We start from the raw sequence: 18697 nt of genomic DNA, 5'->3' as shown, positions 1-18697 counted from the left end.
GTTATCAAGTAGCAGAAGAGATTTTACAGAAGCTTAATAGAAGGAAGGGTGTCGGCTTAGCTATGTAAATACAGACACTTTGTATTTTAGCATCTAAATATCAGGTCTGTTGATAGATACCTTTTTTTCTATGAAACATACTCTTCCTACCCACCTGCGTGGTTTTCTTTATATTTTCCACAGCATTTGATCTCTTGTGCAGTTGAATTTATCACACAGTGCATTGTTCCTATTTCCCGTACCTTCTGTGTGTGTGTCCTGTGACCAGCAGTGAGCCTTGTTCAGGACAGGGACCCTGTCATTCATCTTAATCACAGATCTCAACCACGTGCAACAAAATGTTGAATGAGAGACATGAAGTGCATAGAGAGAAACAAAAACCCCTACCACACCAGTTTCAGGCCTGAAAGAGCAAGCTCCGTGTATGCCCTCTCAGTCAGATGAGGTTTTCAAATCTCTGTTCATTTGCATCCCCGGAGCTACTGATAAACCAGACAGGAAAATGCACAAACACAGAAAGTGATTAGAAAGAATTTTATGGTAAGATTTTAGTTCTTCAACTGTTATAAGTCCTAAAAATCACAATTATCAAGTACCTTATTTCTCTTTTAGAAGTCCTAAACTTTAAAATGATTGTTTTGGTACTTACCTTTGTATCTGTGGGTCTGATACATAGTCTGGCACATAATATAGGGGATTCATTAGTTCAGTGAATAAAGTCTATGCCTAAATTTTCCACACTTAGGTTCCAGTGATAATTATATCTTCTTAAAAATATTTTTTCATGACTCATTCTGAAGCTGCTTAGAAGCATGGATACTTCCTCTTCAGTGAATTTTAAAACAACTGAATTTAGATTGTTTGAACATGGTTCTTTCAAAAGAGTTAGAAGTAAAGAAATTTTCCCTTTGAGATAAAAGGTTGAAGATTACCTAAGTAGTAAATGAGATTGGTGATGCTTCATAATATTTATTAGGTCCAGTTGAAAAAAATTTTTTTAAAGATTTTATTTATTTGTTTGACAGAGAGAGATCACAAGTAGACAGAGAGGCAGGTAGAGAAAGAGGAGGCTCCCCGCTGAGCAGAGAGCCCAGTGTGGGGCTCGATCCCAGGGTCCTGGGATCAAAGGAAGAGGCTTAACCCACTAAGCTACTTAGGCGCCCCCAGTTTAAAATTTTTTCTAAATAAAGCATTTCTCTAGTCTTCATAATGTAGAAAATACTGTAAATTTGTTGTTCTGTACATTATAAGACCTATTATTTGATCTTTGATATTTCTATATTTGAGCAAGTAATTTTGGTTTTGTTTTTGTTACTCAAAGAGTAATGTGGAGGTTTGTTTTTCTTATTTATTTTTGGGTTTGGTTTATTTATTTTGGGGAGGTTCACTGACTTTATGTTTCATGGCCTGAAACAAAGAGCAGCATAATGTAAATCCTGAGGTCTTTTTCTGTAAAACTGATAAGTTTGTATGGATATGTGTTTCATTTGCTGACCTATTTGTACTGATTATGATTAAGGATAAAGCATATTTAAAGGTCACAATTTTCAAAGTAAACTGTAATTTAACATTTTAAAATGCTTTTGAAAAGCAATGTAATTCTTCATGTGATACACCGGAGGTGATGGTAGTTGCACCTGTCATCATTCACATGTCTATTCATTTGTCAAATATTTACTAGGCATATACTATGTGCCTGGCATTATGCCAGGTGCTGTGAAGACTGTGGTGCAAAAATAGATGGGCTCCTGTTCTTATGGAGGTATATATTCTAAAGGGGGAGGCATTCATTAAGGAATCATTTGTAAAACTATAAAATTATAACTGATGAGGGCTGACAAAGCACAGGTCTATAAAGCTCTAAGAATGTACCTTAGTTTTGGAAGACTAGGAATGTTTCCTAAGGAGAACTGATGTCTACAGTGAGCATCGAGGCATTAGTAAGGTGAAACAATGGGAAGAGGGGAAAAAAGCCTTCCCTAGACCAGAAATAGGAGCTCAGCACTATGGTGGGAACAAACTGGAAGGGAAGAGTAGGAGCACAGAGGATTTAGAGGGCAAGATGTAAGATGAGGGTACAGAAGGAGAAGCAGGTCTTTGACTAGAAAGACTGTTTTGGGGAGATAGGAAGGAAAGAAACAGGATTAAATTTGCATTTTGGAGGACTATGGCTAATTGTGGAAAATAGACCTACTGGAGGATAACCTAGGGAGTGGGTAAAGAAGACTTGTAGTATTCTGGGTAAGCAGGGGATATGGTTTGGCCAGGGTGATGACGGTAGACATTGATGGAAGTTCATAAATTTGAGAGATTTATTCCCGAGGTAGACTGACAGGACTTGGTGACAGATTGAATGGGATAGATAGAGGTAGAGAAAGTTAATGAGATGAGTGTTTTTAATGATTAATCTTAGAGTCTCAGAAAGAGCTCAGCAGCTTTGCTCTTGTTGAATTCACCCACTCGTGATTACAGCAATTAATGCTTCATTTGGCCACTTGGCCCAGTCAAGAGTAAAGACTGAGACACTGTAGTTCCAGGTCTTAATGGGCCAGCAACGTAATGCCACAGTGCGGTTTACAGTCCCGCCCACACTGGCAATGCCTGGAATGCTCACATGAGAAACGAATCAAAGGAATAGGGGAAAAGGAACTCAATAAAATAAATTTAAAAAAAAGAAAAAATGGAGATAGTATAGGACAGTGTAGGGATCAAAAGAAAACTTCAAAAAACCAAACACTTTAAGAGAAGTTATTATATCCATGAAACTTTGGAGGCTATGAGGAAAGGACATTTGACAGACAAACTAGAAACTGAAATCTTACTGAAAGAACTGAAAGACAAATTGGAGAAAGCTCTCCCCTACATCATTGGCTGTAGCTTCCTAACGGAGGACTATGCTGTTGCCCTTCAAGGAGCTGTGGTATCTATTAAAATGTAAGTCACTTCCTGTTACTCTTAATCTCTGAGCCCTACATTGGTTCGCCTTCATGAAACATAAAAGCCAAAGTCCTTAGAATAACTTAGTATGCTTTGCGTCACCTCATCTGATTATTTCCCCATTGCCTTTCTCATCACATTTCTTACTACTCCCCCTTCCTGTCTTGCTTAGCCATGCTGACCTTTCCTCCATCCAGTTCAGGAACGAGGCAAGCCCTTTGCGCGTGCTCTTCCCTTTGCTTAAAATGATCCTGCCTCAGATGTCTGTAGAAAGGGTTCTTTTCTTCCCTCAGGTTGGTATTCAAAAGTCACCTCACTTTCCCTGGCTACCTTTTCTAAAATGTCAGCCCCTTATCCCCCTGCCTTTTCATTAACAGTCTCACAAATATAGATATATTTTAATTGAGGTGAAATTCACATAACAAAAATAACCATCTTCAGGTGAAGAATTTAATACATCTTAGAGAATGGTGGTTGCAAAACATACATAGAAGCCATCCTGTGTGAGTGGGAGTTTTAAGCTTAGGTTACAAGCTAGTCCTCCTTCGTATCAACTGCGGGGAGCGCGTAGGAACTGAGAGTCATCAAGCAGCAGGGGTCCCACAGAACTCTGTAATAAAGGGATGTAGGTGAGGTAAAATGCAGTGCATAAAAGGACTTCTTCAAAGAAGGAAGCTTAATTTTCATTAAGGTGGAGAGTTCTCCAAGTCATCTGAGCCATGACAGAATAAAATTTTCAGATCTGTGAGAGAGCTTGCCTAATAGGTATGGGTAGTATGTTAAAAGTCATCATACTATAGTATTTTTTTTTTTTAATTCAAGTACCATGAAACTTTTGGTAAATTGAAAACTTAAGAACTTACTGTGCAGGTAAAAGAAATGATTTTGAGTAGTAGATGCTTGAATACAGAACCTCTATTTTTGAACTTACCTTTCTTGAGTTATTTCCCTTGATTTAAAAAAAATGGCTCTTATTCTTAAAATAAGGCTGAGTAACATGTTTAAATCAAATTTTAGGAGTCAGGTCTTTTCATACTGAAGCATATATACTTTAAATACCCAAGTATCACCTGAGAGACTATTTGGGCAGTTGTCCACTTACCTTTCTCTTCTCTCTAACCATCATTTTACCCCCGATTCCTTGCCTTCCTTTTTTTATATTTTAGTCTTAAGATTAAATTATTTGGGTCATTTTTATTATTTCCTCTTGAATTGGAACTGATTTTGAACTTAATTTTTAGAGCAAATTCAAGATGAGGGCTCTATATTTGAAAATATGATTCTCTGATTTTGTTAGAATTTTATGTGTATAAAGTAGATAAAATAAATGTCTAATTTGTTTTTATTGTGCATCTCAGTCTCAGTGTGGAATGACAGCTGGTGGTTTAATATAAAAATGGCTAGAACCCACCTATATAACATCTGGTTTCATCTTTGGAAGATCAGTGACTAATTTCCCTTGTAATCCATTTCATGCTGTCTTTTGAAGTTGGAGAGATGAGTTTTACATCCCTTTTTGTTCTCATTTATGGTTATAAAAAGGACTCGCTGTGTATGTGCAGAGTATCACCTTTGACCTTTCGTGTGACAAAAGCAGTTTTCCTTTTAGGTAAGAACACATGAAAACACATGACCATTGAAACTCAGAATATAGAAAGAAACTGAATTGAATGCAAAGGAGGAACAAAACATGGATCTGTTCCTTCATGAGCTGACTGCTCTTTCTGTGGTGTCTGTTACTGGGAGTCAGTTTAGAATTCTTTCTCCAGGGTAAGCTCCTTTTGTGTGTTCATCCTTGGGTGTAACGTTAAGAAGACTACTGCAATTAAGTGTTAGGTTTCTTTTTTTAAGAGTTTAAAAACTGGACAGCCCTACTTGACCATTAACATACATTTCTCTACATGTTATAAACGCAGTTTTAAGAAAAAGTGAAACAATACTTTAGAGACTTTGTAATAAAGAAAATTCAGCCTCTGTGTATCATTCCTGTTGGGTCAAAGTCTTGGAACTTGGAAGGCGGGTAAATTCACAGATCTTCTGTAACACGTAGAATGTTGCAGTTTGGATTTTGCTATATTAATGCAGTTAGTCACCCCATCCATTTATCTTAAGTAAATTTGTGAGTTTGTGTTTATGTTTCAGTGCCATGCCTTCTCTACTACAGAGAGGAAATGGATTTGAGAACTGAATTATTTATTTTTATAGTTAAAGTCATAACTTGTCATGTATGCTTTTAACACCTTTTCTCTAATGTAAGAATAGCATCTGGTATTTGAATGACATGGAATGTTTGGGTAGAAGTCTATATAAATGAACTATTTTCAGTTTTTAAATTATTGAAAAACTGTGAATTTTTTAACCATAAGCTGTTTGCTAACTGCTTAGCACACTTTGGAGCTACCCCCCATCAGCTCTCTGTAGGGTTATGCCAAGGATTTGTACAGTCTTAGTAAAGCATTTCTTTTTGGCTGCTTTTATCAGAGATCTTTCAAAATGTATTATAAATATTCTTGCCTCATTCAACAAAGTGACAATGAAATTGCTCTTACGTTCTCTTTCATACTACTCTGAACACCTTTAGGCAGCTGTTTCTGTATCTGGTTTTTATAATTTTTAGGATTTTGCTTTTTCTCTTTGTTCATCATGTCAGTCATGTCAGCCTGCTGGCTAGAGGCCATCCCTCTTTCCCTTGCAATTCGTGTCTAAGAGTTTTTTGTTACAGTAGAGTTAGACAATCTTCCAAAGGTAATATGTTGTTGATAAAAAGACCTACAGGTGTTCTGTCATGAGTAAAGTCTATGAGTGTTAATTAGAATCAGCGTTGATAGGTCGACGTCTCTAGGTGTCTGTGTGTCATTAATGGCAATAATTGCAGTCAGTACATTGGATAGCAGAATGGAGCAAAAGGTCTTACATCATGTATTTAATGTATGATAATGTTAAGAAGTTTGTGGTTTTCTTTTTCTGTACTTTTATCTGTGTTACCCTCTGCCCAGAATGTGATCAAAATTCTGCTCATTGTTCATGTTCTAGCCTTGACATTTTTCTTGTGTGTGTGTTTTTTTTAAAGATTTTATTTATTTGACAGACAGAGATCACAAGTGGGCAGAGAGGCAGGCAGAGAGAGGGAGAGGAGGAAGCAGGCTCCCTGCAGAGCAGAGAGCCGGATACGGGACTCGATCCCAGGACCCTGAGATCATGACTTGAGCCGAAGGCAGAGGCTTAACCCACTGAGCCACCCAGGCGCCCGCATCTTTCTTGTTTTGACTCCTACTTCTCTTACTCCCTTGCTGCTCCTAAAATTTCTTCCAGCTGTCTACCTTCTTGTGATCACTGATGTTAACTGCGCTTTACCTGTTTTTCCCACAGGACCTAGTATAGCTAACATTAGGCATTGTCCTAAGTCCTATTGAAATGCATAGATGAAGGATGCCGTGTAGTCGTTTTCTGTTTGCATTTACTGAGTGGTGCCTGTGTCAGGCATTATGCTAACCATCTTGCATGTAGTCCTGATTTAATCCACAGGTAACCCTGTGAGGTAAGTACCGTTTCTCATCTACATCTAATGGTCTGGGGCCAGTGAAAAATAACCTCTCCAAAGTTACATATTAGCGCCAAAGCCAGGATTCAAACTCTAATCTTCTGACTCCGTAGCTTTTCACTATTTCTGTTCCTTAGGATAACAAAAAACAAATAATTACACCAGGACAGAATAGAGACTGGAAGAGGGGAGAGGTGGGTGCACAGGATATGATACTTGAATGTAAAGGACATGCTAAGTTTTTGACTTAATATGGAATGAGGGCTGTATTCAAGACTTGGAGAAAAGAATAAGCAAAAAGGGACGAGATGGTGGGATGTGATGGTCCACGCTATATTTGGGGACTAGTAGTTCGTTCTGTATGGCTACACCATCCTGGTTGTGCCAAAAGATTAAAAAGGAAGCAAAGGTTGGGATCAGATCTAGGACTAGCTGGAATAATCCTTTATTCCCAAACTATCTTCGTTCTATAATGTCTGCATGCTTAGCTTGATATGGAAGGCTTAACATGCATTTCCAAGGCATGAGTGTAAAGCACGTACAAGGAAGTTGAATAACCTTCATAATGAACAAGAACTTTTCCATAAAGCTTTGATAATACTTAGAGTATTAGAAATTTGAATATTGTGACTATTTTTCATAGTCAAACCCTGTTTAATATAAAAGAAAGGATTTGTGGGTGGCAGGGTTGGGGGTGGTACCGTCTGGGCTGTCCCTCACTTTGCATTGACACTAAGGCAAGCCTGTCAAGCTTAAATTACATAGTGGTGTGTGGCCTGCAGTGTAATTCTTGTAGACATTCATTTTCATATGAACCATAGAAAGTCTGTATATGTGGAGATTCCCCTTTATGTGGCTTATATTATAATCGATGTTGGAGAGTAAACATGAAGGGAAAGACAAGAGGAAAAGGTAGGCCAACTCTGAACAGGAAGAGCAAATATACATAGCACAAACAAAATAAAGCCCCAGCCAGAATATGAGGTTTTAATTTGCCAGTTTCCTGAAGTAGTGACCCTGAAATCTCAGTGATTTATTCCATATTCAAGGAGGCAGTGAGAGCAGTCTACCCCAGGCAGGAGGCATATTTGACCACTAGAATTGTCTAGATTTGCATGCATGCGTTGGTGATCATAGAAGCATTTCAACAAGGTGAGTTTTGTTATATTTAAATTGTCTGTAGACAGTGTACCCTGTATTTGCCTATACTAAGTACACCACTCCCACCATACCCTTTCTCCTCAAACACAAACCAGAGCTTATTTCTCTCTTAATTTACATGGTGGCTCCAGAGCTTATTTCTCTCTTAATGTACATGTTCCATGTACCTTCTTCTAAGATCTGGAGTGAAGGAGCAGCCTGTCAGAAGGTGCGATTCTCCTGGTAAAGGGAAAAGAGAGACACTGGCAAAGCCACAGGTGGCCCTTGAAGCTTTTAGGAGCTAGCAGAATGTCACTTTTGCTTATCCTGCTCTGACCAAAAGAAGTCACCTGGCCAAACCTGACATCAGTGAGGGTAGGAAGTAGACCCGTCCCACAGAGGTACTTCACAGGCCCATAGCCACAGGCTATGCAGTTCATATGCAGTTTATATTATATATAAATATAATAATATTTATATTATTATAAATAATGCTCTTACAAGGCAGGGAGGCATAAGAAATTGAGAACAATAATGCCATCTAGCTCCATAAGTTACATTGTGTCCGCATGATGTAAGAGAGTTTAAAATGCTTCAAATGATACAAAGTCTTTACTTAGAAATGAGGAGGAATTTTCTGACTGATTTTTATCCAGGTGATCATTGAATATTAACTAACCATTTAAAGAAGTCAGAAAATCAGTTTTCTTGAATTATGTAGGTATTGATGTGCTGAGAGAGGAATGGCTTGGGTGAGCTGTTCTCTTAATGAAATTCAGTAGTTAAAAGGCTAACAGCTTTTCTCCCCCTTGTTCTTCACATAAGCAAGAGAACATGAAAATGCTTATAGATATCCAGCAGAGTCTTTATCCAGAGTGGATGCCTTAGGCCTTAGGGATGAATTCTCTGGCAGAAACCAGTTGAGAAAGACTGGTAGGATTATTAAGGTGAGTTGTGTAATTATGATAATAGGGAGAAAAAGAAGCCATTCATTAGTATTAGTAATAGTAGTGATTCTACTCATGCCTGTATGACTTCCTCCTCCTGCCTTATTTCTACTTGTACATTTAGAGTTTGGTTTTTTGGAGAAAGAGCCTTGAAGGGCTTTTCTTTCTGTTCCTCCTCTGACTTCTCTGCTAATGCAACACAAATCAGCACTACATAGCAGTGGGCTGTTGTGGAGAGAGCTGGGGACTTTTGCACATTTGGGGAGAAGTAATGGAAGAGCAAGGAAAAAGTCCACTGTCCTACTGTCAGATGACGTGGCATCACCCGAATTGTTTCTAACAGTGGCACTGAAGAATATTATGTACTTGGTAATTGATTTGAAATTTGTCTCTTAGTGATTCCCAAAATATTTCCAGAAGTATAGTGAGTTTTAAAATCAGTATGAAACATCAAGTGATTTTAAAATGAAACGTTACTTTAAAGTTTAAAGGGAAATTATGTACCAGCTAACTTTTTTCTTTTGAGGGGCTCTTCATGGCACTAGGTAATGTTGCCTGTGAGCTAAAATGTAACATATATGTGTGGTCATTACTGAAGTTAGGTAAAACTCTGAGGTTCTTTGATTACTTAGGAGATTTATCTTGATAATGATGAAAGGTATAATGAATAAACTGTAAAGACCTTTTTTCAGTAATGAGCTACTTATACCTAGCCAACAAACTGAACACAGGCCTTTTATTTCAGTAGGTGTTTAGAAGGATAGCTCGTGTTACAGGATTTTAAAGGGTTTATGGTGAACAGCGAATAATTATAGTAATAGGGCAGGCAGAACTGCATGAAAAAGAGATACTTGTTTCATGACTATAGGATATTAGATAGTCCCATGACAGCGTGGCTTTCTTTCCCCCCTTCTCTTCTATAGCAGTTTGCCAGTTAAGGAAAGTTGGTTGAGGCTAGATTATTTTAAAAGCTATATTGTTTAGCAATCCCTGTTGGCCAGTAAATTGGCTAAATAGAAATTTTTTGTTCTAATATTCCTCTGATAAAAGCATCAGATTATTATATTTAACCAAGCAGAGAACTACTTTTAGAGTAAAAATAATTTTGATGGCAAATCAGAGTTTAAATAATGAAAACAATATTTAAATATTTAACTATTAGGTTTAGTATCTTTTCCCAGAGGGGGTACCTAAAAGAGTTTTTGATGCAATATATGTGGAAATTTTGTTCTACTTAATAAAGCTAGTGATGAAGAAAAGAAAATGCTTACTGCTAGCCTTGTTGACTTGGATAACTTGGAATTACATCTTTGGAAACTATAACTGAATGGTTTCCTGAGGATGGGGGCAGGGGTTGATGTATGGTTTGGATTTTATTTTAGGAGGTAATTCCTTAATTTTAATATTGTTCATCAACATAAACATAGAGTAGCATATTTTTCTCTCTTCCGTTTGATTGTGACCACACACACACACACACACACACACACACAGCCTAGGTCTTTCTTTACCATTTAACAGGCTTGCCAGCCAGTATTCAGAACATTGTGGGTGTGTGGGTAGTTGTATGCAAAATATGTATTAAATATAGAATCTAAAAACTATTGCTATATGAAGTCCTTGAAATGGAAATCCGAAGGGTCAAGTTCTCGCATTCTTCCTTGCAGTTTTACAGCTGTTACATGAGAGTTCTCTGACTTCATCTTTTATGTTTAGCAAGAAAAATACAGCAATTGTATCACTCTCTAAAATATTTTGTCTTTAGATTATAAAGGACACTTTATCAGTTGAATTAATTCTTCCCATTCAAACTTGCTATGCAAGTATGAAATATATTTGACATTTAATATATTACCAGATTCACCACTGTTAAAGATCTTTAAAATAGGAATCTTGTTCAGAAGTGTTTAAGTTAAATAAATTGGCCAAAATTAGTATTGGCATTTGTCATTTTAAATCAAATTAGAAGTTAAAAAGAGTTCAGCATGGAACACGTTAATGGGAATAGGTGGATTTATAACTTTTCCAGATTTCATCCATAAACCTTTAAACAGTATATAAATTTAAACAAGCTTTAACAAAAGATCATTTTCTCTAATAATCTAAAAAGCATGTACACAATCAAAAACTGCAAAAAATCAGATTGGAAGACCGTACTGGCTTTGATTTGTGGATATAGACTATTGGAATGTTTTCATTGGAATTTCTTGTGGGGGGCGGGTCTTTTCCTTTTTCCTCCCTCTAGCAAAAACACATCTTAAAATGAGTGGTATGATTAAAAACAATTTCTAGTGGGTTTAGCAGACTAGCTATTAGTGTATCATTGAGACAAAAGGAGCAAAATAAGATATAAAAAAAATCATTGATGACAAAATTTATTATTAGTAATGACTGTTAGAGTTGCTGGGCTCATTATGTGGAACCTGACCAGTGCCACTGGTTGTATTTTGGGAGGAGAAAAGGGATTTCTGTTTAGGTGGTCTGCATCTGGGTGGTTTGCTCATATCCAATGTTTTGAGCTACTTCTTTCATACTTCTGAACTTCAACCAAGAAACTGTCTAAATTCCTTTTCTACCATCCTCCATTCTGACATCTTTGAAGTAATCTGCTGTCCTCCATTTCCATGTCTTGCTTTGTAGGTTTTCCAGCGCTGGCCTCCTCCAGTGCTCAGGTCCTGCTCCCACTGGCCTGTGAGCAGCTTGCAGTTGGCAGGCATGGAGTGCTGGTGGTGTGCTCAGCATTGGGAGAACGCCATGTGCTCTACTGGGATATATAACCGTCACCTCCTAACCCCTCATGTTCACAATCAGATGCATTCTGCCATCAAGGCTGATTTCCCTTCCTCACAGCTTTTCTCACAGATCTAGTCCCCCACCTATGGCTCTACTAATTCCTTCTAGGATTCCCTACGCTCTTTGTCTTTGAACTGAGAGCCAGAGAATTTTTTTTGTAAAACCTATTAAGGTACACCCAGATGTGTCAGAAAGTTGTTGAATAAGTGCCAGTGCACTTGGAGAAATAATATATTCTCAGTGGGTCAGCCATATGTAAATTTTACAGTTTTAAATATCGTACAATATTTATTGGAACACATCCATGCTCATTTGTTTATGTATTACTGTATTGTCTTGCTGCTGAGATCGTGTGGCCCTATTTACTCTCTGGCCCATTACAGAAAAAGTGTGCCAGCCCCCATTGCAAATGAAGATTTGTTAAAACCAGATTACACTGGGAGTTGTGCCCACGTGTCAAACGATCTTCTAGATCAGGCCAGCATATATAGCCTCTTCAAACAAGAAGAATACATTTTCTAAAGCCTAAGTATTTTGTGTGTTCATAACCAGAGGCAAGAGATACACAGTGAACATTTTTCAGTAAGTCTTAAATTTGTCTTCTCTGTGTTAGCATAGTACATTTTGTTTATAGCACTTGGAAATAAGGCATCAGGTAGTTCACTTTCAGTTCTTTCACACACCTGCATTTTCTGACCTCTTTAATGCCAGAGAATTTGATAAAAAACTTTTTCTGTGGTTAAAACTGGAATCTTCTTTGTTAGCTTTATAGTAATTTCCCAAAATTTAACTTTGTAAGAATATTAAAGGAGTGCTTCAACCATGTTCTGTGCCACCTCTTCCCGTAAAAAGATTTTCTTTTGTGACTGAGAAAAACAGTACTTCCTTTCCCGCTATTAAATCGTATTTATATTTAGAAAATTCAAAGTCCTGTTCTAACAGGTGTTTTAAGTTTTTCCTCATCACTTAACTAATAACAAAGGTTAAAATGCAACACATGGTTAATAGAAAAAATGTATCCTCCTCTTGGGCCAGTAATAAGTTTACCCTTGGGTAAAATCTCATCTGCAGCTCTACCTTCTTATCCAGAATTTCAGTGATAAATCCCCAAATTCCAGCAGCCATTCTAAAGGGAAGAATTGGAAAGAAGTGAGGTTGGAAGTAGTCAAGGAAACTAAAACCTATGGTGAACTACATGGAGAAACTTCTGGAATTACGGTTGAAAGTGATAAAAGCAGGTAGGGGGTCATGGTAATAGTCCCAGTGTTAGTAATTGCGCCCTGAATCAGAGAGCTGACATGCAGTCCTAGCGTCAGTACAAAGTTAATGATAGGGCTAAGGCTGTACTGGTGATGTATTCTAAAAAGGAAAGCGTTTTTAAGAAATTAGGCTAAATAAACACTACACAAGAATCTCACATTATCATCCCAAATTACGAATGCATTCTTCCTTTGACCCAACAATCCTGCTTTGGTGCTCTGTCCTACAGATAAAACTGCATGTATGAAATTACATGTTCAGGTTTCTTTGGTGCAGCAGTGTTTTTCACAGCAAAAGATTAGACATTATCCAATTATCCATCAATGAAGGACTGAATCATAAGATCAGAAAGTGATTAAAAGGCCAGATGAAAATATGCCACATGACATACATCTCTGAAGTAATATTGAAAATGCAGAAAAAGGAGACCCTAAAAGTTGCTGTCAAGGGATAGTAAATGTGAAAGAATTGTACATTCCCAAATCTTACTGTGTTATAAAATAGCACTTTTTTACTTTATTTTAATACGTGAAATACATGTAAGGGCTTGCATCTGTTGTTCTCCCATCTGACTTCTATTCCCGTACAAACTCAAGTATCTTAGCTCATGGAAAGACCTACACTAATTGATTCTTAAGCTTTGTTCTTTCATCTCCAAGGTAAATAGGGGGTGATGTGGTGATTAGGACAAAAGTGAACTATAAAAATTTATTTCCACAGAGGAACAGCATTTCAAATGGTATTTAACACTTTTATCCTATAACTTGTTAAAAAGGATTCAAGAAGGTAAAAGGGGATAGTTAGAAACTTGTTCCCTGATGAGGTTTGTGTGAGTGACCACAATTTTAGACAAAGGCTCCGATCAACGCCATGAATAGAGGAAAACAATTACAGCCCAGAACCTACATTTCTGCCAGTAAAGTAGAATTTCATAACAGTTTAAATATGTGGAGCAAAGGTTTGTGAAGAGTCTAAATTAATGTTGAGTTTTGTGATCATTTTTGATAAACTATAATATTGCTTCCTAAATAAAATTGCTTACTATAATGTAATTATCTCTTCCTATAGAGAATTTTATGGGAAAAAGAAATCTACTTTCTAGACATTTCGTGGCTAGGTATTGCTATAATATACTTACTAAAGTAATAAATACTAAATGCATTTCTATGTAATTATTTACTATCCTATATCTCTGGATTTCATTTTTAAATATTTGAAAACTAGGTATCTTGTAAGTTATATTTTTATTTGAACAATAATTAAAGCAAAAGTATGTCATTACTTTTTGCAGGTTGCATTTTATAGTAATTATTTAATATTAGACTTCTCAAGTGTTTTTATATGAAGCTTCAGTATCATGCTCACGACGATTGCCTATGGTTGCAGTATTATTCCCATTTTTCCAATGTGTGGTGAAGGCCCAGAGAGTTTGTGGCTTAGCTAGTCACACACATGATAGAAATATCACTCAAAATCTTCTGACTCCAGATTTCCTCACCCTAGCCTCACACTTGTTCTCTTTATTTGTGAGGCCATGGTATTACTGTGTCTGGTTGATAGCATGCTTTTTGTCTTTTCAGGATATGGCTTTAGTTGCTCCTGAGGCTCCTTCAGAACAAGCGCGGAGAGTTTTTCAAACCTATGATCCAGAAGGTAAAAGATTTTATTATTTTATTATCAATGGCTGAGTGTTTTATATCTTTATATATTTGAAATGGATTGATACCTGAGTTTTATTCAAAAGCATTTTTGGATTATTGAATGGGTGGCATTTCTTCAAAATTTTAAATTGGAAATGTGAAAATGGGAACAAATAAGGATGCTTAATGACTGTCAAATTCTCACATGGTGTAGGGTTTGCAGGTTTCTTGGGGTAACAAAGTTATGATTACTGCATCTTGACTTCTGATAATCTGTGTTAAACAGGAAAAGAGCACCTTCTAAACAAGCTTTTTGAAAAGTTATTCCTTTATTCTGTTATTCAAATTATTCTGTTATTCAAATTAATATTAAATAAGTCTTCCAGAATACCTTCTTAAAAATTGAATAAAATTGACAAACATTCTGTCAATTTTAGGTATACAAAGTGTTGCTTTGATAATTTATACATTGCAGAATGATAAGTATAGTAGCATTAGCTAACACCTCTGTCATGTCACATAATTATCATTTTTCTGTGGTGACAGCAGTTAAGATTTAGTCTCTGAGCAACTTTGAAGTTTATAGTACAAAATACTGTACTGGATACAATATACACAATACAAAATATAATCGCTATGCTGTGCATTAGCTCTCCAGGACTTACTTATCTACTAGTTCCGAGTAATGTCTTAAACACCTCCCCTGCTCACCTACCTCCCCAGCTCCTGGTAACCATCGTTCCTCTCTACTGTTTAAAATTCAACCTTTTTTAGATTCCACATACAAGTGACAATGTACAGTATTTCTTTTTATCTGTCTGACTTATTTCACTTAGTGTAATACCCTCGAGGTCCATCTTTTTTCAGAAGGTAGGATTTCCTTCATTGTCATGGCTAATCAAGATAACATGGATATATAGAGATATGAACCACATCATCTTTACCCATTGATAGACAGTAGGATTGTTTTCATATCTTGTCTGTTGTAAATAATGCTGTAGTGACTGGGGTAGCTAGTGCCGGTACCTCTTCGAACTATTGATTTCAGTACCTTCAGATAATACCCACTATTAGGATTTCTACATCGTATAGTAGTTCTGTTTTCAATTGTTTGAGGATTTTCTGAATATGTTTAATAGGTGTGCCATTTTATATTTTCATCAACAGTGTATACTTGCTCTTTTCTCCACATACTCATCAACATTTATCTTGTGTCCTTTGGATAAAAGCCATCCTAACAGGTGTGAAGTGATGCCTCATTCTAGTTCTGATTTGCACTCTCTTGATGATTAGTGATCTTGAATATCATTTCACATGCCTTTGGCTATTTGTATATTGTCTTTAAAAAAATGTCTATTCAGACCCATTGCCCTTTTTGGTTTTTGCTGTTGAATTCTATGAATTCCTAATGTGTTTAGTGTGTTATCAGAGGTTTGGGAAGATTTTCTCCCATTCTGTAGATTGCCTTTTCAGTTTGTTGTTTCCTTCGCTGTGCAGAGGCTCTTTAATTTAATATGACCCCACTTCTTTATCTTAGGGGTTTTTTGTTTGTTTTAGTGTCTTGTCCAGGAAATCATTGCCAAGACCAGTGAGGAGGATCTTTTTTCCTTAGAGTGGTTTTACAGTTACAGGTCTTACATTTAAGTCTCTGATACATTTCAAGTGAATTTTTGTGAGCGTTGTAAGGGGTCCAGTTTCATTCCATTTCATAGCCATCTCATGTAGATACCCGGTTTTTCCAAAACCATTTCTTAAAGAGACAGTCCTTTCCTCAGTGTATGTTTGACACATCCTTATAACAAATTAGTTGACCATATATGAGTAGGGTTATAGTTGGGCTCTCTACTCTGCTAAACTGGTCTCTGTCCCTGTTTCTATGCCAGAACCATACTTTTATTATAGCTGTGTAATACAGGTTGAAAATCAGGTAGTATGACACCTTTGGCTTTATTTCTCTTTCTTAGGATTGCTTTGGCTATTCAGTCTTCTGTGGTTCCAAAATTTTTTCTATCCGTGAAAAATTTCTTTGGAATGTTGATAGGAATTGCATTGAATCTGTAGATCACTTTGGGTACTATGGACATTTTCACAGTATTCTTCCAATCCAAGTATATCTTTGATGGTATCTTTCCATTACGTGTCATCTTTGATCTCTCATCAATGTCTGGTTTTGGTCGTGTAGGTCTTAAATCTCTGTGGTTAAACTTATTCCTGAATATTTCATTGTTCCAATGCGATTGTAAAATGGGATTGCTTGCTTAATTTCTCTTCCAGATAGTTCATTGGTCTATAGAAATACAGCTGGTATCAGTATGTTGATTTTTGTATCCTGCATATATACTAAAACCACTTATTAGTTCTAACAGTGGTTTCAAGGAGTCTTAAGGGTTTTATAAATATAAGATCATGTCATCTGTATGAATGCCTTTTCTTTCTTTTTCTTACCCAGTTGCTAGGGCTAGGACTTTCAGTGCTGTGTTAACAAGAAATGACAGGCATTCCTGTCTTCTTTTCTGATCTTAGAGGAAAGGAATTTTTTTTTTCATTGTTGAGTATGATATTATAGGTTTGCCATCTGCACCCCTTATTACACTAAGGAACATCACTTCTGTATGAAATTTTGAGTGTTTTTCTCATGAAAGGGTTCAAATATGCCAAATGCTTTTTCTGCATATTGATAATGATCATATTTTATTTCATTTTATTACTGTGACATATATCATACTTACTGATTTCTGTGTGTCGAACCATCTTTGCATCCCTGGAATAAATCCTGCTTGATCATAGTGTATGATCTTTTTAATGTGCTGTTGGGTTTGGTTTACTAATATTTTTATTGATAACTTTTTGCATCTGCATTCATCAGGGATATTAACCTGTAGTTTTCTTGTAGTGCCCTAATCTGGCCTTGGTATCAGAATAATACTGGTCTCATAATATGGTTGAGGAGTGTACCCTTACCTTGAGTTTTTTTGGTACAGTTTGAGAGGAACTGGCTTTAATTCTTTAAGCATTTGGTAGATTCACCAGTGAAAATACCTGTTTCTGCAGTTTGTTTGTTAAGAGGTTTCGGGTTACTTTGTCAATCTCCTCTTTGTTACCGATCTGTTCGGATTATCTGTGTTTTCATGATTCTGTCTTGGTAGTTTATATAGTTCTAGAAATTAATTTATTTCTTCTAGGTGGTCTAATTTGTTGGTGTATGATTGTTCATAGTATTCTGATACTTAGTGTTTCTGTGGCATCAGTTGTAATGTTTCCTCTTTCATTTCTGATTTTGAGCCCTCTCTTTTGTTGGTGTATATAGCTAGAAGCTTGTCTAGTTTTTCAAAAACAAGTTGTTAGTTTCCTTGATCTTTCCTATTGGTTTTCTGGTCTCTATTTCATTTATTTCCATTTTGATCTTTGTTATTTCCTTATATTCTGCTAACTGTGGCCTGAGTTTGTCTTTGTTTTCTAACTTCTTGAGGTATAGCATGAAGTTATTTGAGATCTTTCTTACACTTCTTTTAAAACTGCTTTTGAGGGCACCTGGGTGGCTCAGTGGGTTAAAGCCTCTGCCTTCAGCTCAGGTCATGGTCTCAGGATCCTAGGATGGAGCCCCACATCGGGCTCTGTGCTCGGCGGGGAGCCTGCTTCCCCCACACCCCGTCTCCCGCCTGCCTCTCTGCCTACTTGTGATCTCTGTCAAATAAATAAATAAACTCTTGAGGGTGGGGGGGCCTGCTTTTGCAGCATCTCATAGGTCTTAATATGTTGTGCTTACAATTTCATTTGACTGTATTTCTTGATTTTCCTTTTGAGTTCTTTAACCCATGGGTTGTTCCGGAGCATGTTGTTGAATAGTCATGTATTCCAGATTTTCCTTGTTACTGATTTCTAGTTTCATTCCCTGGTGGTCAGAAAAGACCCCTGGTATGATCTCAGCCTTCCTAAATTTGCTAGACATTTATTTGATCTATCACATGATCTATCGTGGATGTTCATGCGCACTTAAGAAGAATATGCCTTCTGCTGCTGTTGAATGGAATGTTGTGTATATGTCTAAAGTGTCATTTAAGTCCATTGTTTCCGTACTGATTTTCTACATTGATCATCTGTTTGTTATTAAAAGTGGGGTATTGAACTCCTCTACTCTTATTTCATTGCTGTCTAAAATTCTCCATCTGTTAATAAGTGTTTAATATATTGAGGTGCTCCACTATATGGTACATAAAGGTTTATAATTGTTCTATCTTCTGAGAAATTGATCCCTTTATCATTATATTGTGACCACCTTTTCTCCTGTTAGTTTTTTACTTGAAGTCTATTTCATCTGATATAAGTATAGTTACCCCTATTCTCTTTGGCTTCCATTTACTTGGAAAATCTTTTTTTGATTCTTCTGAGAGTCCTTCAAGATTAAGTGAGTCTTTTGTAGGCAGCATTTGGTTGGGTTT

General features: G+C 36.7%; 1 protein-coding gene across 5 annotated transcripts in view; it reads left to right on the top strand.

Annotated features, from left to right (window-relative positions):
- MINDY3 (MINDY lysine 48 deubiquitinase 3) overlaps positions 1–18697 on the top strand; it is a 90891-nt gene that overhangs the window by 46317 nt on the left and 25877 nt on the right. For all 5 annotated transcript variants that reach the window (XM_032349501.1, XM_032349500.1, XM_032349499.1 and 2 more), the window contains one exon: positions 14199–14271. In XM_032349501.1, coding sequence (XP_032205392.1) covers positions 14199–14271 — 73 coding nt within the window. The remainder of the gene's footprint in view (positions 1–14198; positions 14272–18697) is intronic.

Source organism: Mustela erminea, chromosome 6 (genome assembly GCF_009829155.1).
Source record: "Mustela erminea isolate mMusErm1 chromosome 6, mMusErm1.Pri, whole genome shotgun sequence".
Lineage (NCBI taxonomy): Eukaryota > Metazoa > Chordata > Mammalia > Carnivora > Mustelidae > Mustela > Mustela erminea.
Note: the sequence above shows the minus strand (reverse complement) of the source record. Positions and strands in the feature narration are given on the sequence as shown.